Source organism: Haliotis cracherodii, unplaced genomic scaffold (assembly GCF_022045235.1).
Source record: "Haliotis cracherodii isolate W230 unplaced genomic scaffold, xgHalCrac1.p SCAF_1, whole genome shotgun sequence".
NCBI lineage: Eukaryota > Metazoa > Mollusca > Gastropoda > Lepetellida > Haliotidae > Haliotis > Haliotis cracherodii.
In genome coordinates, this window is record NW_027266264.1 from 41,221,032 (window position 1) to 41,247,852 (window position 26,821).

Below are 26,821 nucleotides of genomic sequence, written 5' to 3' on the forward strand. Positions count from 1 at the left end.
GGTTAAAATACTGGCAATGGTAATCCCCTGTTCTCTGAAAGTTTTAATTTTATCGGCCAGTGTAGTGACTTGATCGATAGTTTCTTGAATTCGACTGATTTGTGAACAGAGTGCCTCTCTATTACTGGAAGCAGCTTCGAGGCGGGCTGATCTTTCGTCTTCTAAGTTACGTAATCTTTCTGCAACGCGGCGTCTACTGAATTCATCACCCACCTGTTCAAGTTTTGTTTTCTCATAAGCTATATGCTTGTCGAGTTCGGATAGCTTGGCTATATTATTGATGAGTTCTCCCCGCATTGTTTGCATTGCCTTGTCAAGACTTCGTAATTCCCTAACACTGAACACCGAGGATGGTACCCTGACCGTGGAATAATCGTAGTAGGTATCCAAGATTTCTTCGAGTCCATCTGAGGCCACCTTCGAGCTTTCTTCCAAATTATCTATGTTACCGAGTTTATCACGCAGTCCGAAGAACTTTTGTAGTCTTCGGGGAAGGTTTTTCTCGTCGTGAGTAGTCTACAAAACCTAATTCATTACGAACAAAGTTGATGCCGTGTTTAGCGGCTATCGTAGACAAAGTTAGGGGCTTACAAGTACGATAATGCAGAAGGTCAAAATCAGGTTCGCCAATCAGTCGCAATATTCCTTTACTATCTATCGTAAACTTTGAAAAATCACGACCAATTGGTCTTTCTTTTGAGGCATCGTAATAATCATTAACGGTTGATTGTAAAAGTTCATCGTTAAGATTGTACTAGTATCAGTTATGTTATCTAGATTAATATCATCCATTTTTATATTAAACATAAGGTTACATAATTTCAACATAACAATGTCTTCGCAATACGGACGCAAGTTAAACCCACAACGTAGATTTCGAGATCCATTAGGGGTCAAAGCAATTTGTCAGTCTGTAACTATAACTCATAACCCTAGTACCATCGATCAGAATCAAACGCTTCTGTTTCGCTTTCCTAATCTTGGCGCGCACGATGTGTTAGTTCCGGGAACTGTCTGACTAGCATTTACGATTAGTTTTACATCTACTGACGTTAACAGGGAGCCTGTTCAGAACATAGGTCGTGCTATCGTTAAGAAAATCGCTATTAAAATTAGTGGTAATGAGGTTTTGAGTATCGACGATAGCGATGTATACTATTGTTACATGGATCTCTGGAGAACAGATAAAGAGCAGGAAAACTTACAGTACCAAGGTATTTGTAATAAGAACACATTGAGACTGAGTGTGGGTGCTGAAGATGGTGATAATACCGTCGTAAAAGATCTCACTGTTGCCAGCGCATTAGGTAACAGATTCTATATTTCGCTCGACTTTGAATTACTAGATTCCCTCATGCCCTTTTATCAAGCATCCCTAGGCGATAGGTTAGAATACGAACTCACTTTTAATGACTACAGTAGAGTTATCAGAGCTGATGATGATGTTAGCTATTCCATTGACAATATCTCACTGGAGTATGATATGATAACAGATCCCGAATTAGCCAGACAAATTCGTAACCAGTATATCGGAAGTTTAGCCATTTTGTACGACCGCGTGCTTCGACATCAAAAGATCACGAGCAACAAAAAAGATACGACGTGGAATATGAATCTAAACGTCCCCACGAGATCGTTGAAAGGTATTTTAATGTTGTTCGAGGACCCCTCCGATGCATTTAAAAGAAATACCGAGAAGTTCTACAATCCCAAGATTACAAAAGTAGAATTGACTATCGAGGGTGTTCCTAATCAACTATATAGTCAAGGAATGCTAGCGTATCAACAATGGGATGAGATTAAAAAACTCCCTTCTATAAAACGAAGCCCAGAAATTAACGAGATCGCGAAAGATCTGTCTCTCAGGGATGTATTGATGGGTGAATACCTTACCACAAAGTACGCGCTATGGCTCGACATGCAAACCACGGACGATGACCAACTACACGGTAGTGGGCAGAGAATAGAAAATGCCATCAGCAGGTAAATTAAACATATATTTGTACGTGATTATGGATGCGCAACTTAATTTACAGAATGGGAGATTCATGCAAGCAATCTATTAATAATCATTTACCTAAAGAACCCCACTGCGCTATCATCTGCGGGCAAACAGGTTGTGGAAAAACAGCTTTTATTCTAGATATTTTACAAAGTCATTATCGGGATGTTTTCGACCATATTATTATTCTGTGCCCGACTATAAGCGTTAATAAAAAATACCTATCGAGAGATTGGGTAATGAATGATGATGGGGTGTACAAAGTTGATCCGACCGATCGTTTACAAGACTGTTTACGAGTATGTCACGAAAAATACAGAATCAACCCTCTTTATAATAGACGATTGCAGTGCGAGTAAAGAACTTACCAAAAAGAAAGATATGCTTTCGTATTTAGCATTCTCCGGTCGGCATACTCAGCATAGCGTTTGGGTACTTACTCAAAAATACAACTCAGAGAGCAGACCAAATGGGTAGCTCTGTTTCATTGCAAAGACCGAGATTCATTCGAGGAATGTTTACGCGAAAATGATGTTATTTATACCAATTCCGAACAAGATAAAGTCAGAAAACTGTTAGCAGCAACGAAGCACTGTAAACTCGTATTAAAAACTGATCAACCAGCTGCTTATGCAATTACTTAGCAAAATTATAGCAAAAATATGGCAAAAATAGCAAAATTATAGCAAATATAGCAAAAAATACGATAAATTGAACATTAGCCGTTATTATGACATAATGTGGCTTGAAATCCTCATTCTTTCGCAACAGTTTATTATTACGGGCAGTATTCGATATGTCATATTATATTATGTTAGACTTAAATATCTCCTTAGGTATTACATTATGGAATGGGACGAACTCATCGAACAAATGCTCAAAGATGAGCCAGAACCTATGACAGATAAATCTTTAGATAAACATAGAGAAAGACTCGCCGCTTTGGTAGCCGGTGGAAAATGTTCCCAATATTTGGGGGAAAATTATACCATTGAAAAAATTGATAACATGACCGACAAAGAACTGTGAACGCATTACGAGTCTAGACTGAGTCATGACTAAAACAATAGGTTCGGCTATGTTACAACTATACACAGTCGTAGCTAGTACGTTTCTCCCTATCCCGGCAGAACATCGCATGTATTTATGCGAATCTCTCGAGAAAGACCCATTCATCGAACACGCTGTAAGCTCAGTAAGCTGTGAGTTTTATCACAGATACGGAATGTTCTTAGCTCCACTCACCACAGCTTTAATAACGGCTAGGTATTGTCAATTTAAACATACGTGCCCACTTAATAATAATGGAGACTCAAGTGACACCACAGATAGTACAACAAGTGACACCACCACAGATTGTGGAGCAAGTGAATTCAGATTGTGAATGAGGAAATACCACAAGTCAGAAGAGCCTCAAAAAAATCACAGCCGGTAGAATATGGCGGACTGGCGAGGAAAGCGAAACTAATGCATAATTCAAATATTGAACATAGTCGTCCGACTTGGGGACTAGTACGAGTTGTTGCTATAGCGGTGGTATGGTTGTTTTGTAAGACTGGAGAAGAGAAAACGTCACTCCCGATGTCAAAACAAGTTAGCCCCCATATAATGCTATAAGAAGCATGACTACTCCAGTTACAGACGGTAAAATGTTGGTAAATGCAACGTATCATTCAGCGGTGGTCAGCGGCAGTCAGCGGCTTGGCCATTGGCTATATATGTATAGCTAAAATGATTACAAAAGCCAAATCCACCCAAGCTTTAATGGTTATGATATCGGTATGATGATTCTTGATATTGGATTAGCAATGGCAACAAAAGATATGCTCATCAAACAAGGGCTTATACCAGAAAACATAATGAAGTAATGAAACATTTGAATATATCATATTCATATAAAACTGGCATCAATTGCGATGATGGTTGGTGGAGCTGTTGTTAATGCTCTAGCTTTTTCGGGGAGTAATTTTTTATTTTCTAGTATGAGAGGTTCGGAGCAGAAATGACATAATAAAGCATTAGAACAACTCGAAGCAGCCCATTCACAATGGACCAGGAATAGGATATTAAGATAAGATTTTATTAATGAAGAACTGCGTAAACAAGGACATTCAATTCAAACGTTTAAGGATGTTGAATCTGCCATGCACGAATACTTCCTCGTTTATGGAAAAAAACTTGCCAAGACCAACAATGAGTCAGTTTTATACACCGTCAGAGGAACAAAAAAAACTCGAGATAGCATTCATAATGTTTGGGTTGACTGGTGTGGCTATTTTAGGTTACACAATAACTATGCACAAACCATGACTCACCAGTGGAGATGTGATTTGCATTTAGACAAATGATATGATAGATGTATAACCATGAATCTGTGCAGATTTACACTCACGGTGAAGCCGACTCAATGCAACCGACGTTCTGTTGGTATTTACTGTGGCATCCACTCTAAATACATCAGGCGGGGAAACATTAACTATACATGTTCTGTATGTTGGATAGGGGTCAAAGGTCGTTATTGTTTATGTAAGAAACACGGTGCTGATAGGGTCAGGAACCAGATTATTTACGCTAGGAAGAGAGATTACATCAATGAGAGGAATAGGTTGGGGAGAATACGTATTTGGATATATGAAAAACAACCAGTTAGATATTTGACTCATTTTGCATATACCATTAAACCACAATGTTTTTTGTGAATGAGTTGAAGGCTTTAGCAAAACAATGTGATCTACATGGATATTCTTGAATGAGAAAAGCTGAATTGATCGATTTACTCGGTTTGGAATACAACAAACGCCAGACTGTTTGAGAACTCAAAGCTCAAGCAAAAAACAGTGGGCTGAGAGGTTATTCTCGAATGAGAAAAGCTGAATTGATCGCTTTACTAGATAATAATCAACCCCATGATGTTGATAAAAAACAACAAGACGATGTTGATAAAAAACAACAAGAATTAAAATTTGTACCCATATCCGCTGGCATTGGTAAATATCTAAGGGGTTGGAAGATGGATATTAATTCCAACATGGATGTTAACGATATTAAGCCAATCATATCGAGCAAAATTAACGAGGAATTAGATGATTTACATAGTATAAAATACCAGCTGACGATTAAAATGTCATTGAATAAAAGTAGTGCAGACGATAGCAGTGAATATACCGAACCATATTTCCGGAGCAATCAAGAAGTTATAACTGAATCTGATACTATTAACACATCATTAGATACATCAATTCAGAGGATACAGGAAACTTTCGAACGCTGGACTAATAGAGGTTCAGGTTGGGGTGTGGATAAAATCGATAGTTTATATTTAGATATAGCAAATCATAAGCCCTTCAAAGGGGGATCTTATATAGATTTACCCCCGTATTATACAAAGAAAAAAGCCATAATTAATGTAAAAAATAAATCCGATGACTGTTTAAGAATGATGATAAGATCTGCATTGTTCCCCGTAGATTCTAAAATTGCAAATAGACCTTCTAGCTATCCCCAAAACGATGGACTCAACTTCGATGGTATAGACGAACCTACACCAATATCACAAATTGATAAGGTGGAAAAGCAAAATAATTTAGCTATAAATGTTTTCGGACATTCTAAAGGAATTGTTGTACACAGGATAAGCTTCGCTCCAGAACATATTTCCAGAATCAATTCATTTCTGATCGAAAAAGATGGAAAATAGCATTATACGTGGATAAAGAGTTTAAACAGGCTATTATACGATCAAACGAAACATAAGGAAAGGAAATATTTCTGTGAAAGATGCCTACATGGGTACAGCAGACAAGATCTATTAGAAGCGCATAAAGAAGACTGCAGAGGTGTTGGACAGAATGCTATCAGGATTGATATGCCTAAAGAGGGAAAAAATATATTAAAATTTGAACAATATTGTAATCAAATGCCAGTACCGTACTTAATTTACGCCGACTTCGAAGCACTTATCAAACCCATAGAAAATACCGAACGCAGCAATCAAGATAATCAAGATAGTTTTACGTACTAAACTCAAGAACATATTCCTTGTGGGTTTGGATATATAGTTGTAAGGTATGTTCGGAAAACAAACCCGCCCATGATTTACAGAGGTCCCGATGCAGCGGGAAAGTTCCTAGAATATCTACAAAACGAAGAGACAATAATCAGGGAAAATTTATCGCGTAAGAAACCCATGTGTATGACAACGGATGATTGGAGGGCCTATAAGAAGTCAACAAGTTGTCAAGTTGCTCTTTCATAGAGCATTTACAGCCGTACATTATTGTGATGCACAAAGTCACACAAAGATCATCAGTAGGATAGGTAATGGGGGTTCTGCCGCAACTCCACTGGAGCCAGATTTATATACCTATACTGCTACTACAGGGGGAATTTTTTATGTGTAAACGCTGATGCGATTTAACAATAGTCATGAGTCATATTAAAAGAAATATCAATATCAATTAATAATGAATAAAATTTACTATAGCCCACGAGGATATTGGAAAGGTATAGGAGCAATAGAAAAATTAGCCACTGCGGCTAAGGTATCCAAAGATGTGGCCAAGGATTGGTTAAAGAAACAAGCAATGTGGCAAATATACTTACCAGCACCGCGTTATATACCGAGGAAGAAGTTTGATATTTTTACAACGAATGAAGTTCATCAGGCTGACCTCTATCGAAACAAGAGGTCAGCCTGATGATCTTTGTGTGACTTTGTGCATCACAATTATGTCCGGCTGTAAATGCTCTATGAAAGGGAATGAGTTGGCAGGACAGGTTACATGATCAGGTAGCATGCGATACATGCATTGTATGAGCATGTGGTGAAAGTGGTGGCCATGGTTATGGCTTGGGTTTGTGTGGCCGAGGTGCTTTTAAAAGCTGGAAACATTAGGATTGATTGAGATGGGAGAAATGCTAAGTGTGAGATGATAAGCATTGTAAATTTTGCAACAAATTGTGTATTTATAATATCAGCATGCACACTGCTTGAAATCTTCCCCAAAATTATGCTACCTTAACTTGTCAAAATCCTTTGAAGAACACCACCTATCAAACAAAGTCTCCTTTTCCCCATTAAACTTTTATTATCACCCCTTTTCTTTGACAGCCTACATTTTCTGCCTGTGTGCCTCAGGTACCTCGTCTTAAGTCTTGATAAAAATCCTTTTTCACCTGATCATAACCGAATTTCTTCTGATTAGACTTCTTTTATTCCCGCCTTTTCAAAATGCAAGAACAAATTGTCCAGGGTTTTTTTCTTGAAAAGGAGGAACATTTTAGTTGCATGAAAGGAATTTTGTTGGCAGTGTTATGCATTATTGGCAGGAGTAGGTATAGGTTAAATATATGTACATTGGTAGTACAAAACTAAACACAAACTAGACACAATTCTCAACAAATGTTGCATTTGTGATATGGTGTAGGTGCACTCACTAACGTTCTCCATTCTTAAATCCAGAATAATTAAAGGGCTTGTTAGTTATTGCTGTTGCCACTTATTTGACCCAATGTATTTTCATTTTGGTTGTATGGTCATCAGTTGAATATGAACATGATCTTTTATTGTCAAATGCACTATTTTTGTGGACTTATATAATGAATTTTGCATGTACACACATAAGTTGTCAACGGTTGTAACAACTAATCACCATTAATTCAATAATATCACACAAACTTTTGAAATACATGACTATGCTTAACCCTTTTCTGATTTCTTTGATCAGTTTGGATTGTGTGATGTGACTACTTCATCTACAACCAGTAACAAAATGACTATAAGTTGCATTATTACCCGAAAAACTGCCTATCAAATTTGTAAACATTGTGCGCCATTACTCTTATTTCGTTTGTTATAAGTTAGTGTTTCACATTCACCATTCCGTGTTTTTGCTCCTCCATTAAACGTCTGGGCTTCCGCCAAGTGTAACGAAGCAGCAGTGTTTGTCTTTATTGGCGTGGTGGCAGCGCGGTCTAACCAACACAAGAAGAGAAGAGTTCAACACAACGAGCATCTTTAACACTGCTCACCTTCATATACACACGTAAACAGACATTAATCACGCTGTAACTGAATGATACAGCTGGCTTCTTCGCTACGCTCCGTCTAAGTTTGTCTGTCAAGATTTACCTCCCTTCCATCGCACATCACATCAAATATTGATCCTCGCACAAACCCTTACTGTAAAAATGGCCACACAGCGAGCTCCAAAACAATGGCAACTCACTACAAATGAAACTATTAACTCATTTGAAAATTGGAGGCAGAACCTCATATATATATTATCCCTTGACAATAACTTCGCACCGTTTTTGGCAGAGGGATTCACATGGCAGAAGAAAACATCAAATAACCCTCTCAGAGGCCTCACTGACGATGAGGAGGAAATTGCCGAAGCTGGACGTAAAACTGCAGCTCAGAAGAACGCTCAACTCGATCTTATGCTTGGTCAAGTTGCCAATTATTGCTCTATAATTTCCTGCAACTCAATCATAAAAAACTCTGTGTCTCTCCCCGATATCTGGCAGAAAATACAACAGCATTATGGATTCCAATCCACAGGTGCACATTTTCTCCACTTTGCAAGCATTTCTCTCAAACCTGCAGAAAAGCCTGAGGATTTATTTCAAAGACTTATGGCCTTCATTGAGGATAACCTTCTGTCACCTGACGGTGGTATTACTCACCATGGTGAGCAGGTTACAACCGATGAGGATTTAACCCCAACTCTTGAGAACATTATTGTTATTCAGTGGCTCCAACTAATCCATCAGGGCTTACCTCAGCTAGTGAAACAAAAATATGGTTCTGAGCTACGAAATAAAACCATAGCATCTCTCAAACCTGAAATTTCACAGGCACTCTCGTCACTACTAGATGAACTCTGTACCATTGAAGACACAAAAGTCCTTCGCTCCTCTTCCAGTGGCAACAGCTACAGGTTTCAGTCTCGGTCTCGCAACCAGACCAAACGTCGGGCCCTGACCAGTTGCATACTCTGCAAGTCCGCCGGTCGCTCTGCTTACTCATCCCATAACATGAAGACATGCAGATTTCTACCTGAAACAGACCGTCTGAGTCTTGGTCTTTCACGCCTTGTCACTGACGTTTGTGAAGACACAGATGACCTGCGATACTCAGACGAGGAACCGGAAGCTCAAGTCCACAATGTGGATGTTTTATTCGATCACCCCTCCGTCAACAGAGTAGACGTCATACAATCTCCTGTTCTTTTCGCTCACTACCACCAACATGCAGTTAAGCTTACACTTGACACAGGCGCCACAACAAATATGATCACAGATTCGTTGGCAAGAGCCATACACATGCCTATCAAACCTGCATCTCAGTCAGCTCGTCAAGCCGATGGTATTATACCACTTAAAGTCATTAGGGAGACACACTGCGAACTTACTAGGGGAGATCATAGTTTCACCTTGGATGCCTTAGTCGTGAAAGATCTTGACATTGATATCATAGCTGGAATTCCTTTCATGTCCCATAATGACATCTACGAGACCTGCCAAACGCCAGATAGTCATTTCTGGAAATGAATTGATCCATTACGGACCCCCACAGGGGAGAGATGCGACAATCAGAAGGACTCAGGCGATCCTACTACGAGCCCCATCTAGGCCAACAGTTCTTCTACCTGGAGAGTATGTTCAGCTGGAAATGCCAAGAGATGTCACTCCTGACTCTAAATGGTCACTTGAACCACGACTTAATAGCCCTCTCAATTCATGTCGTAAGTCTGAAAGTGCCTGGCCTCCTGTTCAGGAGATTGAGTCCGGAGGTCGTACAGAAAGGATTTCTAATACATTTCCTGACCCCCTGGTCCTGAGGAAGAATGAATATTTGTGTCAAATCAGAGAAGTAACTTCTCCAGTACCCAGAGGGAGTGAGGCACATCCTTCCACAGTGAAACCTCAACCGACTATCAACACCCCACCCTATTCAAGCCAGGTACTCCTTGACCCTGACAATATCCTTCCACCCACAATTCGACGCGAGTTTGAATCCCTGCATCTCAAATATGACACCGTTTTTTATCCTTCACTCTCAATATCTAATGGTGCTAGTGGCAAGATTGAAGCTGTGGTCAATATGGGCCCCACTCTTCCCCCACAAAGGAAAGGCCGCCTCCCAGGATACAATAGGGAAATGCTCCTAGAACTTCAAAAACAATTTGATGAGCTTGAATCTTGTGGAGTTTTTTCAAAGCCTGAGAAGGTTAGTGTCGGCGTCGAATACCTGAATCTGTCCTTTCTTGTCCAAAAGCCAAATGGTGGGAGGGTCTTGTAACATCATTCGGTGAAGTGGCCCGTTACAGCAAACCTCAACCTTCACTGATGCCAAACATTGAAGACATCTTACGAGACATTGGGAAGTGGACTTACATTATCAAGTCGACTTGTTAAGGGCTTTTTACCAAATTCCTCCCTCACACCAGTCAGTGAAGTACTGTGGAGTTGTTATTCCCTTCAAGGGTGTGCGTGAGTATACTCGGTGTGCCATGGGCATGCCCGGATCCGAGACTTGCCTTGAAGAGTTGATGTGCCGTGTGTTGGGTCATCTGATTGAAGAAGGCCGTGTCATCAAGCTAGCCGATGACCTGTTTTGTGGAGGGGCTACTTCTGATGAAGCTCTTTACAACTGGGAACAAGTGCTACATGCCCTAAAAGAGAATAGCCTCCAACTAACAGCTTCCAAGACAGTTACCTACCCAAAGTCTACAACAATCCTCGGTTGGATTTGGTCCCAAGGAAGTCCACATTGGGTAACAGCACTTTCATCAGTCACTCTTCCATCAACTGTACAGGTTTTGCGTTCTTTCATTGGTGCCTTCAAAGTGCTCAGTTGAGTTCTCCATGGCTACGCTAGTGTCCTCAACCCTTTGGATCAGGCTGTGGCTTGAAAACAGTCCCAAGACAAAGTGATAGCCTCACTCAAGCATTCGTTTAAGGCCCAGTCAACTCTTAAGGACTGCAGAACGATTACCATTCCTTGTCCAACAGACAGTCTTTGGAAAGTAACGGATGCATCTCTCAAATTGGGTGGATTAGCTGCGACATTGTATGCCAAACGACAAGACAAACTGCTCCTTTCAGGCTTCTTCAACGCAAAACTGAAAAAGAATCAGAAAAATTGGCTGCCATGTGAAATTGAGGCTTTGGCTATTGGAGCAGCTGTGAAACACTTCTCTCCTGTCATCATCCAGTCGAAGCACACGATACAAGTCCTGACTGACAGCAGTCCCTGTGTGCAGGCCTACGAGAAACTTACAAGAGGAGAGTTCTCTGCCAGCTCCCGTGTGACTACATTTCTATCGACAGTCAGTCGGTACAATGTGCAGGTCAGACACATATCAGGAGCAGCAAACCTTCCATCTGACTACACTAGCCGCAATCCTGTGGATTGTTTTGACCAGAGCTGCCAGATATGTAAATTCATTCAGGACACTGATGCCTCAGTTGTCCTTGGACTGTCAGTAAAGGATGTCTTACAACATGGAGCACGAATGCCCTTCACATGCAGAGCTGCTTGGATGGACACACAGCAAGAGTGTCCTGACATGCGCCGAACACATGCCCATCTCTCTCAGGGAACCCGGCCTTCTAAGAAAGAAACAACCATACCTGATGTAAAACGATACCTCCGTGTGGTTTCAATCGCACGTGATGGTGGGCTTATTGTCAAGGAAACACTGCCATTCCAGTCTCCTATTGAACGTATTGTTGTTCCTAGGTCTGTTGTCGATGGTCTCATCACTGCTTTACATCTCAGGTTTGACCATCCTTCGAGACATCAACTAAGGATGTTATTCAATCGCTACTTCTTTGCTTTGGATGTTGAACGGGCCATTGACCATGTCACCTCATCTTGCCATCTCTGTATGTCCCTACTCTCGGTCCCCAAATATCTACAACCCCAGACTTCAGACCCCCCTCCTGAAAAGATTGGATCCTCATTCGCAGCTGATGTGATGCGCCGGTACAAACAACTTGTATTTGTCCTCAGAGAGATTGTGTTGTCTTACTCATGGGCTATGACAATACCCAACGAGCAACATGACAGTCTACGGGACGCTATTGTAACCCTATCTGCAGGCGTCCGTAACATGGGGGATGGTGGTTCTCTTATTCGTGTTGACCCAGCGCCAGGATTTGTCAGCCTTGTCAAGGATCCTCTGCTTGCGAAATATGGAATTTCACTTATCATTGGTAATAAAACAGAACATCAACAAGAACCCCGTTGCAGAACGAGCTATACAGGAACTCGGAACAGAAATTTTGCATCTGTCACCCGAAGGTGGACCACTTTCCAACACCATGCTGGCATTAGCAGTAGCTAACATGAATGCCAGACTACGTAAAGGTGGATTGTCATCAAGAGAGGTCTGGACACAAAGAGACCAGGTCACTTGCAGTCAGTTACCGTTAGCAGATGCAGACCTCATCACCCAACAGAAAGACCTGCGAGAAATAAACCACCCCTACAGTTCAAGATCAAAAGCCAACGTTAAGACCGGGACATCAGTACCTAGTTTACGCATCGGAGATCTCGTTTTCCTTGTTCATGACAAAGACAAAACCAAAACAAGAGAGAAATACATGATCGTTCAGATCTCTGGTGAGTCTTGCCTAGTCAGGAAATTTACCAAATCGCAGTTCAGGTCAAAGACATATGCTGTTCCGATCAGGAACTGTTACCCTGTTCTCCCGATTGTAATGGTTCCTGACTCTCCTGTACGGACTAGATTACACCACTGACTCATCCTGTGTCACCCTCTGCTTTCTGTCTGTGAACCCTCACCTATGATGGGCCCTCCTCAGTGTCTACTTCCCCTCCCAGAACAAATAGTTCAACCACCTCAGCGGCCTCCAGAATACTGCCCTACAGATCAAGCCCCAACCACCAGTTCAGGCCAAGGTATACCCACTGACCAAACGTACAATGACCAGACTGTGTCAAGTGACTATGGCCCTACTTTGCAAAGTGAGAGTGAACTTGTTTCACCTAGTGATGTTGAAACTGTCACACCCAGTGAAATGGACTGTGTGGTATCAAATAATGGTACACGAAGATCAGGTAGAATTCGCCACCCTCCTGCTTGGCAGAGTAGCTGGGACTGGGACATTAATTGACTCTTTTGAACGATATAACATGTGCTTTATTGTGTTCATTTTGTAAGTATCTCGCCTTAGAACCAGAGGGAAAGAGGAGAGATGGTCACGCCATTACTCTTATTTCGTTTGTTATAAGTTAGTGTTTCACATTCACCATTCCGTGTTTTTGCTCCTCCATTAAACGTCTGGGCTTCCGCCAAGTGTAACGAAGCAGCAGTGTTTGTCTTTATTGGCGGTGAACTTTTTTGTGATTATTATTTATCTAAATGAAACAATTAAACAATGAATACTACTTGATTATATTGAAAAAATATTTAAGTTGTGTTTTCACAGTGTTCATAACATCTGCAAACCATGCATCCACACGGTTTAGGATAACTCACAATTAGCCACTTTATGCATTGTTTATACTAGCATATCCTACAACTTGTCAACTCGACAATCATGGGGAGTATTAGGGACCTAGTATTGCCTATTGCCTACATAAGTATATCAATGTATGATTATATGCAAGGTATCAAAACTGGAAATTTTCCAGTAATTTTGTTTTTAAGTGTATCGAGATGCTAAATAAACTTAACCTGAGCTAACCCAATAATTCATTATATGTAACATAAAATGGCCAAAAGTAACATGGCTTAAATGTAGGGTTTAACTCGGTGGTTATGCTGGGATGGTAAAATCCATGGGAAGAGAGTTGAAGAAAAGTAAAATCTGAGAATAAATACTCAAATATTACTCAAAATTCATGAATTCATAAGCATGTCATTTGAAACTAAATGCACATATATATATAATTCATGCTGGTGTAATAACATTTCACAAGTTTGCAATCTGTTAAGAAATAAAATAAGAAAACTGAGTTGCAGACTGTATTTATTGACTATTGGATCAGGTTTTTTTATTACGATGCCAGTATCCACATCTATAATAACAAAAGCCAGTGGAAACATTGTCCTGTTGGCCTTAAATACTGTTAGTGCAGATGTGAGTGTCAGGATCTTGCAAGCAGAATTCTGAGCAAACAAAATTTGAGGCATTAACTGCAGAAAACCAAATCTGTATATATGTTCATTTCTGGTTCAAGCCTTAAAAGGTACTTACAACTGGAGGCAAAAGTCAGAATAGAGAGACCCTTAGGACATGTCTGAGAGGACAAATACTTCATAGGGAAAATGTTGAAGCAGTAGTATAGGTAATGGGGGTTCTGGCTCACTTCCACTGGAACCTGATTTATATACCTATACTGCTACTACAGATGGAATTTTTTATGCCAAAATGATTATGCGATTCAACGATAGTCATGAGATATATTAAACGAAACATCAATATTAATTAATAATGAATAAAATTTACTATAGCCCACGAGGATATTGGAAAGGTATAGGAGCAATAAAAAAAATTAGCCACTTTGGCTAAGGTATCTAAAGATGTGGCCAAGGATTGGTTAAAGAAACAAGCGTTGTGGCAAATATATTTACCGGCACCGCGTTATATACCGAGGAAGAAGTTTGATATTTCTACGACGAATGAAGTTCATCAGGCTGACCTCTTGTTTCTTCCCCACGATAGGGTAAAACGCAAAACATATAAATACGCTTTAACAGTAGTGGATGTGGCTAGTCGATACAAAGAGGCTGAGCCATTAACATCGAAAGAATCAACAGAAGTAGCTAATGCACTGAGCTGCATATATAAACGTGGACCGCTAAAATGACCTAAGCTATTTCAAGTAGATCCCGGTCGCGAGTTTATGGGATCGATAACTAAACTGTTAACAAAGCACAACGTCAAAATCGTCCGTGGTGAAAGAGAGGCCCACCGCAGTCAAGCTATCGTCGAAAGATTTAACCGGACATTAGCGGAACGTTTGTTTGGCTATCAGTATGGGATCGAAATGAAATCCGAGCGATTTAGATCAACCGAATGGGTGACACGATTATCAGCCGTTGTATCAGCGCTGAATAATGAAGTGACGAGATTAATAGGGAAGAAACCATCCCATGCGATTAAAATGAAATCCGTGACTTCCGAATCTTCAGCACCGAGGAGAGGCAAAGAACGAAAACTTTCGGATAGAGTAAGGGTAAGATATTTATACCAGGGAGGTGAACTCGAAGGAGGCCTACGTCGCGCAACCGATCCCATATGGTCCCTTAAGACGTATAACATTAGTCGATTGGTTACGAAAGAAGGAGAGCCTATTCTTTATTATCTTCAAGATGGACCGGGCAGGGCATTTGTACGAGAAGAGTTGTTCATAGTTCCCGACGGTACGGCATTACCACCATAACCATAGGCATAGGTAGTTACACCATCTTTATCAATCCATCTCTTTGTATTTAAGGGGGATAATGATGTCTTGTTCATTCTTAATCCATATATCCTATGATCGTAACTTCTTAAAGAGTTCATCTCGTGTTTGAACGTTCTACCATTGAATAATGATTCTTTATACTTTTCGTGTTTGATATGCTTTTTTACAACATACTTCTTAACACCCTTGGCTTTTCTTATCTCTCCATTATCGGACTTTGTTATAGAATACATCTTAGGTCTTAATCCCACATACTCCGCTATAGGGGTCCCAGCACATTCATCCTTCATCTTACCTAACACCTTTTTATTTACTACGCTGTGCAGTGGATTATCTTTTGGGTAATCGCTCGTGTCGTACATATCTATTTTTTCTGCCATATCTTTATACACATCCTCGGTTTGTATTTCCATCAGCAAAGAATCTGTGTCGGTATATAACACCTCGCATCTATCGCCGTATTGCTTCTTAAGTTCGTTGTAATAAAAGTCATACATTAAGTGTTTTGACAAGTCGAGAATACTCATACCGACGTACACCGGTCTGTTGAATTTTATATTACTCTTCTGCATATGCAACGCGGCTAAGTCATTATCGAATATCTTGCTTCTGTTAAAAGCCGGACTGGCTATGAGTTTCCTGAGTCTTTCTTCCTGATTAGATCTGACTAATTTAACATCAACACGCTTCCTTAGATTCTCCATAGTTTTACCAAATACCGAGTTATTCATGAGCTTATACAGATTCTTTTCAAAATCGCTGGTGGCTATCTTTCTTAAATCTGTGTTCAACCTTATATAGGGCTCCATCCAAGGGCTTTGATCAAACTTTAGAACTCTGTGTATTTTCTTAAGTTTCATACCTAACGATAGATATAACTGGAGATTTCTGTAGTGAACTATATATTTTGTCTTATCCATCAAATTTGGTACGAGTTTTTCTACGTTAGCTAACCTACTATTACCCATCAATGAATGTTGATATTAAGACATCCAGTCTTTATTAACCATTAATCTTTCGGGAGCTAGCGGATAACTGTTATGGTCTTTATGTAAGGAACTCGGATATTCCAAGTCAACTTCTAGTATGTACCCTTTATTCTCATCATTATTATTGATATCATCGACCCATTCAAAACCACCCGTGGGTAAAGGTTGACTCATAGCCCATCCGTACAAATTGTTAGCGTCGAGATATAATATATGCGTGTCGTGTTTACTCGGATCGTATCCTTCCACTAATTTATTATTAGCCTTAGAATACCTTTTCGCTGCCATCGATATACCCCCTCTTAATCCTTTCTCAATAAACAAGTGCATATCGTAATCTGTGAGTAATTTTAGTTCTACGCCGGTCTTCTTCAACAATGCATCTCACGATAGTCCGGGACTGGAATAGTACCATGCCGGGTCCAAGCCGTATTGTTTTAAACACGTCTTTCTAAATATCTCCAATATATCGGCGAGTAACAGTACATCGGTTTTTAAGTACAGATCGTGATAATCGCCTAAATTCTTACAACCTAATTTATCCCAGACCGTCAGAGCGTGTTCATAATCGGCATCTGTTATTCTAGATTCCGTTAAGTTACTATAGAATGATTTAGTTTCATCGAATCTAGACCAATCATCCATATCTTCGTAAGGATATACACCTTTTCTCAGCCACAAATGACGAGTTATCTTATCGGTATATTTATTTGTTATCGCGAAGTCATCGGGATTGTTCGCATTAGCTGATTACAATAATGTTCAAATTTTAATATATTTTTTCCCTCTTTAGGCATATCAATCCTGATAGCGGTCTGTCCAACACCTCTACAGTCTTCTTTATGCACTTCTAATAGATCTTGTCTGCTGTACCCATGCAGGCATCTTTCGCAGAAATATTTCTTTTCCTTATGTTTTGTTTATCCCAATAGGTCGTGAATATTCAAAGTTTATGCTAGATAGTAAAGGAACCTTGCGAGTGCGTGACTCTCCGCATATTGATCTTATGCATTATAGTTCTCGTAAGCCCCTAGCCTTGTCTACTATAGCCGGCAGACATAGCCGCGAGTTTGTTCGTGATAAATTAGGTTTTGTAGAATACGGACGAGAAAAACTTTCCGCGAAGACTACTAAGGCTCTTCAGACTATGAGGAAAGAACTCGTTAATACAGATGATTTGGAAGCAGCCTCGATGGTGGCCTCGAACGGACTCGGAGAAATCTTAGATACCTATTACGATAATTCCACGGCCAGTGTACCACATTCAGAGTTCAGTATTCGGGAATTACGAGGTCTTGACAAGGCAATGCAAACTATGCGGGGAGAACTCATCAATAATACAGCCAAGCTATCCGAAATCGACAAGCATATAGAGAAAACAAAACTCGAACAGGCGGGAGATGAATTCAGTAGACGCCGCGTTGCTGAAAGATTACGTAACTTAGAAGAGGAAAGATCGGCCCGCCTCGAAGCAGCTTCCAGTAATAGAAAGGCACTTCGTTCGCAAATCAGTCGTATTCGAGAAACTATCGATCAAGTCCTCAACGATGATACTACACTGGCCGATAAAATTAAAACATTGTTCAGAGAACAGGGAATAACAATTGCCAGTATTTTAACCGCGTTGGGATTTATTATATCGACTTTGACTCTCTCGTTAACAGGTGGTAGCGGCGGATCACCGCCTAACGATAAAAACTGTATTAAAGAGTGGATAAAAAAGCATTTAAAAGCATTAGGTTCAGCACTGGGAAAGATAGCTGAGAAAGCAGCGGCTGCACTTCCCGGTATAATAGGGAGTGTTGTTTCCTGGCTATTGAATTTATTAGCTAAGACCACCACTTGGCTTAGTCAAAACTTGTGGGGGCTGATCGTAGCAATTGCAGGGTTGTTGTACGTATTCGCTAAAGACTATTTAACCAAATCATGAGTAAACCAACCGAGACTCCACCCACTACAAGCGCTGTTTTTTCATCGATATGTTGTTGATTTTTAGCCGCAATATGCGGTGACACTTGTGCATCAGTAGATGGTTGAGCAATAGTTGGTGTTTGTGGCTTGACTATTCCCTTTTCGCCCGTGATCGTTTGTGTTATTAATTCGACGTTCATATCTGAATTTATACCTGGTTTTTGTTGATCGGTAGCGATAACAATTTTATTATTATAGCCTATCACTTGACCGATCTTAAGTTCCATATTACTCGGAGACATGTATAGTCCCGCATAGTCCCACTTTGGATTGAGCGTACTGTAATGCATCTTGAAAACGCTTTATAGACGATGGTATGTCAACTGGTGAATTAATGGCGTCCTCCACATTTGAGACAAACTGTTTTTGCGCATCGAGCGCCGTCCTAGAACCGATAATGGACGTTCGTGTTTGAGATTGCGCACCGAGAATTGCCCATACATAAGTTCTTATCGATTCATTAACTCTTACAAATCCTTGATTAGTAAAATTATTTTCCGTTTTATCATTAAGAAATTCATTCCAAGCGTTTTCGGTATCGTTCATTTGTATAAATTTTGTAACAATATAAATTAAACCACTCTTAAAACTCATATTATCACCTCTCCAATCGTTACTATAAAGTTTCCAGCCTTTATACCAATCACCGGTTTTATGCCAATGATCATATATTCTTGCGTAAAGTTTGCTGGTACTATACAACTTACCAAAATTAACTGGAAGTTTATTAAGTACTTTATATACATAATCGCTTTCTTCTTTGACAGATATTTTTTCCTCTGTGTAAGGAACACCTAGACCATGGTTTGCTCCTTTAATACGCCAATCTTTACTTGTAGAAACATTAAATTCCTGACAAATACGCTCATACGCGGACATATCATAATTATTATTTGTGGAATTCCACACTCGATCATGCGGTAATGGAGCACTAATTTCTTTAAGTATACATCTAATCTGATAGTACACGTGAAATGACATAACAGACTTATTCAGTTCAAATCCTGGAGCGTAAAGAGATACGCCACATCCCGTTGTGGCACACCATATGGCAAAGTTTAACTGATTCTGCCAAAATTGCATCGGATTGTGAAACCAATCGTGCACCATTTTATCGCTAGTTGCCCTGACTCTGTAGTTTTCAAAGATATCGGGGAATTTAACTAAAAATTCAGCACCAGAGGCAGTTACTATAATCGATTGATTAGTAATGTATCTCGATTTCATATTTAAGTTATGATATAATATCATTGTATATTTAATATGTATGTTACACTCCCTGGAATAACAAATGGACAGTCTATTGAACTGCTTCGTACAATCGATAACTCGGATGGACAACTCGAAGTCACACTATGCGATGTAACGTATTATCCACGGTGGATCAATATAAATGCTGCGAAAAGAAATGATAAGATAGATATAATATACTCAAATAGTACTGTTAAATCCATTACTATACCTGATGGGTATTACAGCGTATGCTCACTCAATGATGAATTTTTTAAGCCTAATGGAATTAGTCTAACACAAAATGAGTCAACTGGGATACTGAAAATCGACACTGGAGAAACAGGTATATGGATTCCTGAGAACTTAGCAATTACACTTGGATTTAAGCTTATAACGGGAATTATCCATTCTAACGAAACACTACAGGGAGATACATTACCCGATTTAGTTACCTATAAAGAATTGTTCATCCATCTTGATCAAATCAGCACGACGGATAATATTCAACTCGAAAGTCCTTCAACTCTGCTCAGGAGTGTTCCAGTGAAAAATGAAAAATACAATAGCGGTAGAACGGAATCTTTCTCGTCATTACAATATAAAAAATTAAAGCGTGGTATTATTTCAGACCTCAAAATTTCTATATTAGATGTAAAACACCAACCTGTGCATGTAGGATACTTAAGTGTAACACTCCATATGATAAATAATGGCTGATTCCATATTTAAGTTATGATATAGTATCATTGTATATTTGATATGTATGTTACACTCCTGGGAATAACAAATTGTCAGTCTATTCAACTGCTTCGTACTATCGATAACTCGGATGGACAACTCGAAGTAGCTCTATGCGATGTAACGTATTACCCGAGGTGGACCAATATAAATGCTACGAGAGGTTATAATAATGAGACAGAAATAAATGGTCAAAAATACATTATACCTGATGGGTATTACAGTGTATGCTCACTCAATGATGAATTTTTTAAGCCTAATGGAATTAGTCTAACACAAAATGAGTCAAATGGGTTACTGATTTTAAACTCTGGAAAAAAGGATGTAAAGCTTTACAGGAACTTAGCATACACACTTGGATGGGGAGGAGAAATAACAGTAATCAAGACATCAGATCAGGGACTCTATTTACCCAATTTAGTTCCCTATAAAGAGTTGTGCATCCATCTTGATCAAATCAGTACAACGGATAATATTCAACAAGAAAGTCCTTCAACTCTACTCAGAAGTGTTCCAGTGAAAGATGAAAAATATAATAGCGGTAGAACGGAATCTTTTTCAACATTACAATATAAAAAATTAAAGCGGGGTATTATTTCAGACCTTAAAATTTCTGTATTAGATGTAAAACACCAACCTGTACATATAGGATACTTAAGTGTAACACTCCATATTATAAATAATGGTTGATGCATCAGGCCCTGGAACGATAAGACAATGTAATACAATTGCGCTTTCCGATCTCGGAGACACGGAAGGATTCGGTAAACCCGGTACCAATGGTAAGTTATACGCTTTACACTTACACGATAATGTATACAAGCGGAAAGAAGTTACATTCACGGGTAATCTAGAAGATTTAAGCGATGTTGACGTTAGTAGACTCCTTAAAACCACTCCGTACAATATTATTTACAACAGTGAGAATAAATGGACTATGGTCGAAGCAAACATCAAGTGGTTACTGAATATCGTCATTACCCCACCTTATGCGATGATGGGTAAGGGACATAATTTAACTAAGATAATAAATAGTGGCATCGTACTCGCGGCCTATATCCCGTCAAAACGAAAAAGTGTGTTAGTCACTCCCCTGCCAGAAAAACCAGGTCATATGTTATATAGTCGTCCGGCAATCCAAAATGTTAGTTTAAATTTGGTTACAGAATTTGATGATATTAAAGTTAACTGGAGTGCAATACCTAATATTTCTACGCTTATTATTGAAGTCTTGTTCGGAGATGCACCGGTAGATGCCTTTGAAATATTACCAGGTCTATCGATTAAATGGCTCAAGAAACACGAGCGTCAACGTTGCAGTATTATTCATGTCGGAGCATCACCCGTTGCAACCCTCGAGGGGGTTCAAATTATTAAAAGTGACAGAATTTCTCTTTCTAAGATATTCTTGCCGTATAATATACATTTGATAAGGTTGATGTATACTCTCAAAACATTTAAGCAAGACCAATTAAAGACTATTATATATTCGTAATATACACTATGAGTTTATATCCGGCGCTCGATGAAAAGATGGAAACTGTTGATGGATTTCGATTACATCAAATAAGCAACATAAAACATCGAATAGAAAAAGATAGGGAGTTGAGACTTGGATTGTATAAAAAGTATCGCAGAGCCGTGAATGCTCTGGACGGAGTTGACACCGCTCTTGTAGTGGCTGGCATGGGACTCGGTGTAGCCGGTGTCGGTTTACTATCAACTATAATCGCCGCGCCTATCGTGCTCGGCATGGAAATAACCGCCGGAGTCTCGGGACTGGCAGGAATAGCGAAATTCATTTCTCGTAGGTTACAAAAGAAAGCATTAAAACACGATAAGATTCGAATACTCGCCGAAGCAAAGTTGAACAGCATTGAGGATCATATTTCGACAGCAATGGCCGATTGTAAGATATCCGAGGATGAGTTTCGTTTAGTGCTGTCGGAACTCACCAAATACAACGAAATGAAGCAGGAGATTCGATCAAAATCTCGTAAGACCAATGGTATTAGCGAAGACGAGAAAAAAAAGTTCATAGAACAAGGGAGGCAACAAGCGCGTCAATTATTCCGTGCCAAAACCAAAGAACTGGTTGGAGATTAAAAATAAATTGCTTACTATCGTGTGATTACATTTAGACAAATGCTTACATAAATATATAATAATGGAAAAAACTATTAAATGGAGAGAATTACCACAAGGTTTTTATTATATCAGTGATTTCAAACCAACCAAATACGGTTATCAATTGTTTCTTATCAATTTACAAGAAGAGTGTAGTTATATAGTCTGGTCTCCTAGTAAAATGAACGAAGAACTTAATAAAAATGTTGAATATCGCTTTATCGATAAAAATAATGAAGAATATTTTTATTACCATTTAGGCTCATCTAAAGCAATGATTGGCCCCAGGTATTGGTGAGCTAGAGCCGAATCTCATGACTATCGTTAAATCGCATAATCATTTTGACATAAAAAATGCCATCTGTAGTAGCAGTATAGATATATGAATCCAGCTCCAGTGGAAGTGAGCCAGAACCCCCATTACCTATACTACTGAAGCATTGTCAACTACCAGATGACAAGTAGATACCATCTGTGCAGACTATGATGCACTGCATGAGTCTGATGTAATTCATCCATCAAAGCATTACTTTTAACTGTGGCTACCTGAGAACCCATTTTTCTGTATTATGAATACTGTAGCTATTGCAATATAATTGAGGAACTTTATGGCTGGGTTAGTGAGTGAGTATGGTTTTACACCACTTTAAGCAATATTCCAGCAATAGCACGGCAGGGGACACCAGAAATGGGCTTCACACATTGTATCCATGTCGGGAATGGAACCTGGATCTTCAGCGTGACAAGCAAACTCCTTAACCACCAGGCTACCCAACCACCCCAGGAACTTTATGAGAATATCCTGTTTTATGATACATGCATAAAAAAATACCATTTTCTGGTCCTGCCAATTCCCATCCGAGGAATCACTGGACCAGATGGATATGACATCATGCAAGAGGATTTAGCATCACATGAATGCATAAACATGTCTGTTTTCATGTCCATTCTGGAAAGGTCCAACCTGAGCCCTTTTTACCTTGTGCAACATGTGCATGAAGCTGTTGTGGAGTGATTACAGATAACTTGCTGATATTATTGAATTATGTATAACAGAGATTTACCTTAGAATTCCTCATTTTCAGAAAGCAGTAACAGGTAAAATTCATTGGCTGGCTTGATGATCACCATCTGATATTTTTCAGATGATGTGAAGAGCAAGCTATTGGCATTATGGAATGGCGGGATGTTTGGTCGCTTGGTGTCCTTGGCGTCACTCTCCATCAGCAAAGAGGTGCAATACAACAGTGCTGGCATTGTAGGGCAACTGGCTTTACATGGTGAGTATGATACCACATTGCTGAATGTAGGGCAACTGGCTTGACATAGTGAGTGTGCTACCAATTATTCCGTGATATGTAGATCAGCTGATCTGAAGGGTCATGAGTGTTTGTCATGCTGCAGACTCTCTTCTCCTCTTCTTTGCAGATTTCTTTCTCAGATGTTCACAAAACCTGTGATTTAAAACTTGGTAGCCATGGCAGCCATTGTGAATTTTTTATTGTTGCCAATAATGCAATTAGTACATGTGATCTGCAGAATAACAAAAGACGTGGGTATCTTGATGATGATCCTGTCATGACCTTTGACCTTCCCAAACCTGTGATAATAAATAGAACATTTTTAAACTTATCCTATCTCACACTTTGCATTTCTTCCTTCTTCTTCAATCCAATGTGGAAACATGCTTGAACCCTGTTTCCAGCATCTAAATTAGAAATATTCACCCGAACACCATATGCATCTCCATGGTTACGTGCAGTAGCTAGGTCAATTGTGTGCTTCCCATGCATGGCAAGCCTGCTGGAACTGACCATGTGCATACCTCTGCCAACTCATTTTGTTTCTCATCACCGGTGTGGTGACATGTTTTACCATCGAAGAGAAGTTTTTTTGTCCTGTTGCCAAGTACTTTGAAGAATTACACAGCCCACATCGACATTGGACCCTCACTGCTTATGCTGTGACTGTCGCAGGCAGTGTTCATTGAATTAACAGTGTGCAGAGTGTCATGCCTTGCAAGATTCTGCCTTCTGTGTCTATCTTCAGCAATGTCGTTGCAGGTTATCAGACTGGCGTTCTAAGGCCAAGGATTCAACTAAGAAATTCAAGACTTGCTCTTAACTTCAATCAGAAGAACCCTTACTTTCTGTCACGGATGATACAATATTGAACACTTCACAATCTACTATACAAGCCAACTGACTGATACCGATGACGCTCACGGTCCCATTCAAGTGACTGATCACGCTACCACCTTTAAGATACCTACTTGTCCTGTTCCTACAGCTGATCGTGATAAGAATGATGGTTCTACTACCTCCTGGGATGCTTCTGGTCGTCATGCTGAGGATCAACGATCGAATGATATTGAGACCCTTACTACCAGATACCCATACCCACAAAGTTTTTCACTCGGGCCCTCCCGGGTAGGGTGGTTCAGCTTCTGCATCAGGCGACCCCAGTCTACAGAATCCAACAACTGACAGCTGACACCTACCAAGTGGGCTTGACCATCTCTCTGAATCAGTCCTTCTGCAGATCAATTCACAGGGTTTGCAAGTTCCATCAGCTAGCACATCCAATATCACGCATCCTCCAAGACCAGTATTATTGGGCATTAACTCTAACTAGGTTACGACCTTCGCACTCATGGAATGTCAGCTAGGGTAATCTAGGTATCTACACTGTTTCAGAAGCACTCGACATCCTCCTATGTGGTTGAAGGTCAGGACCTGACACACTTGGATACCACAGTATGCCATACATTACCTCTTGTGTCTACGATCCTGTCAGCAACGGACGCCCTCTCTGTCTCTCTCTCCACTCATTCTCACAATGACGCTTTTAATCAAGGAGTGATAAGCTTTATACACAATAAGCTCACACAGATTCTGGGACTTCTCAACAACACCCTGTTTGCAGAGAGACTCTAGCCTCAGGTCACTATGGACCTTTTACATCTCCAGAAGACACAAATGGAAGATCAGGAAAAGAAAGAGTGGAACTATCCACAGTTCGTTCCTACCCAGTTTGAACTTCTCACCTATGAACCTAACCCCTATCACGGACGCGGAAGAGGACAACAGGGTTCGAGACCTGTTGCAGGACGATCCGTCTCCTCTACCGAACGAAAGTGAATCTTCCCGAGGGGAGGTTCAGCAGGAAACTGACTCCTTTTCACTACTGCATGACTGGGAACTTCCGCCTCCAGCTGTTACAGACACGCTCATAGGTGGAAGACTGCGGCTATTTGCATGCAACTGGAGCTTCCTTGCAGACACCTTTTTGACACAGTTACTACAGCACAGACTACCACTGACAACCCAAACACCTACGACGTTCCAGCCCCTACAGAGAACATATGTGGCCAGGCAACTATCAACGTTGATCGGGGCTATAGGTATGTTACTTGTAAAAGACGCAATTGAATGTCTCAGCCCGCTTCCCATGACTCCGGGGTTTTATTCACCCATATTCTTTATCCCCAAGAAAGACAGTCCAAAACTATGACTCATCTTCAAAATGAAGGTTTTCAACGCTACGTACTTAGAAGGCCGCCAAAGTTTCTCATGACACTGATCTGTCTCCTTTGCATGCTCATTCATCCCGGCAATTTTATGGTCAGTCTCAATCTCCAAGACACTAGTCTGCACGTTCCCATCCAACAGGAGCACCATCACTTCCTACGGGTTTTTTTTCAAGGCTGCCACTACCAATGGAAGGTGCTCCGTGTCTCTGCATTCAAGTTCGCTCACATGCCGATATCCTCTGTCAACAACTCGACTTCATGCATCCATCGACTTCTATTTTGCATCTAGGCTAGCTAATCAACATAAACAAATGAGAATTCATTCCCACCCAAAGTCTCAAATCCATAGGAGCCCTATTCGATACTCAGCAGGGTATGATGTTTGTCGCAAACAAATAGTGGGTAAAGATTCAACAATTTGTCTGTTGGCACTCAAACAACCGGTCTGACTCCGCCAATGGCAACAACTCCTGAGTTTCCTAATGTTGGAGCAGGCACTTACTGTAAGGGGTCAGCTGCATCTGCAACAACTTCAATGTTTTCTCTCTCCCTTTATCAAGATTGAGGATTGTCACACACTGATCGCTCTTACTGCTCCGACTCCACCCTCATCTTCAATGGTGGCTGGTCGCATCAAATGTTTGCAGAGGGGTCTCTTTGAGGCCATTTGTCCAGTCCCTCCATCTGTTCGTCCACGCTTCAACTGTAGGTTGGGGAGCGCACTTTTGAGATCTGCAAGTGGCAGGGCGGTGGTTCCACGACGAGCGTTGCCTCCATATGAA

At 40.3% G+C, this 26,821-nt stretch overlaps 1 protein-coding gene across 3 annotated transcripts in view; it reads left to right on the top strand.

The window, feature by feature from the left end:
• LOC139477956 (uncharacterized) overlaps nt 1-26,821 on the top strand; it is a 405,897-nt gene that overhangs the window by 340,162 nt on the left and 38,914 nt on the right. For all 3 annotated transcript variants that reach the window (XM_071260404.1, XM_071260406.1, XM_071260405.1), the window contains one exon: nt 23,653-23,787. In XM_071260404.1, the coding sequence (XP_071116505.1) occupies nt 23,653-23,787 (135 nt within the window). The remainder of the gene's footprint in view (nt 1-23,652; nt 23,788-26,821) is intronic.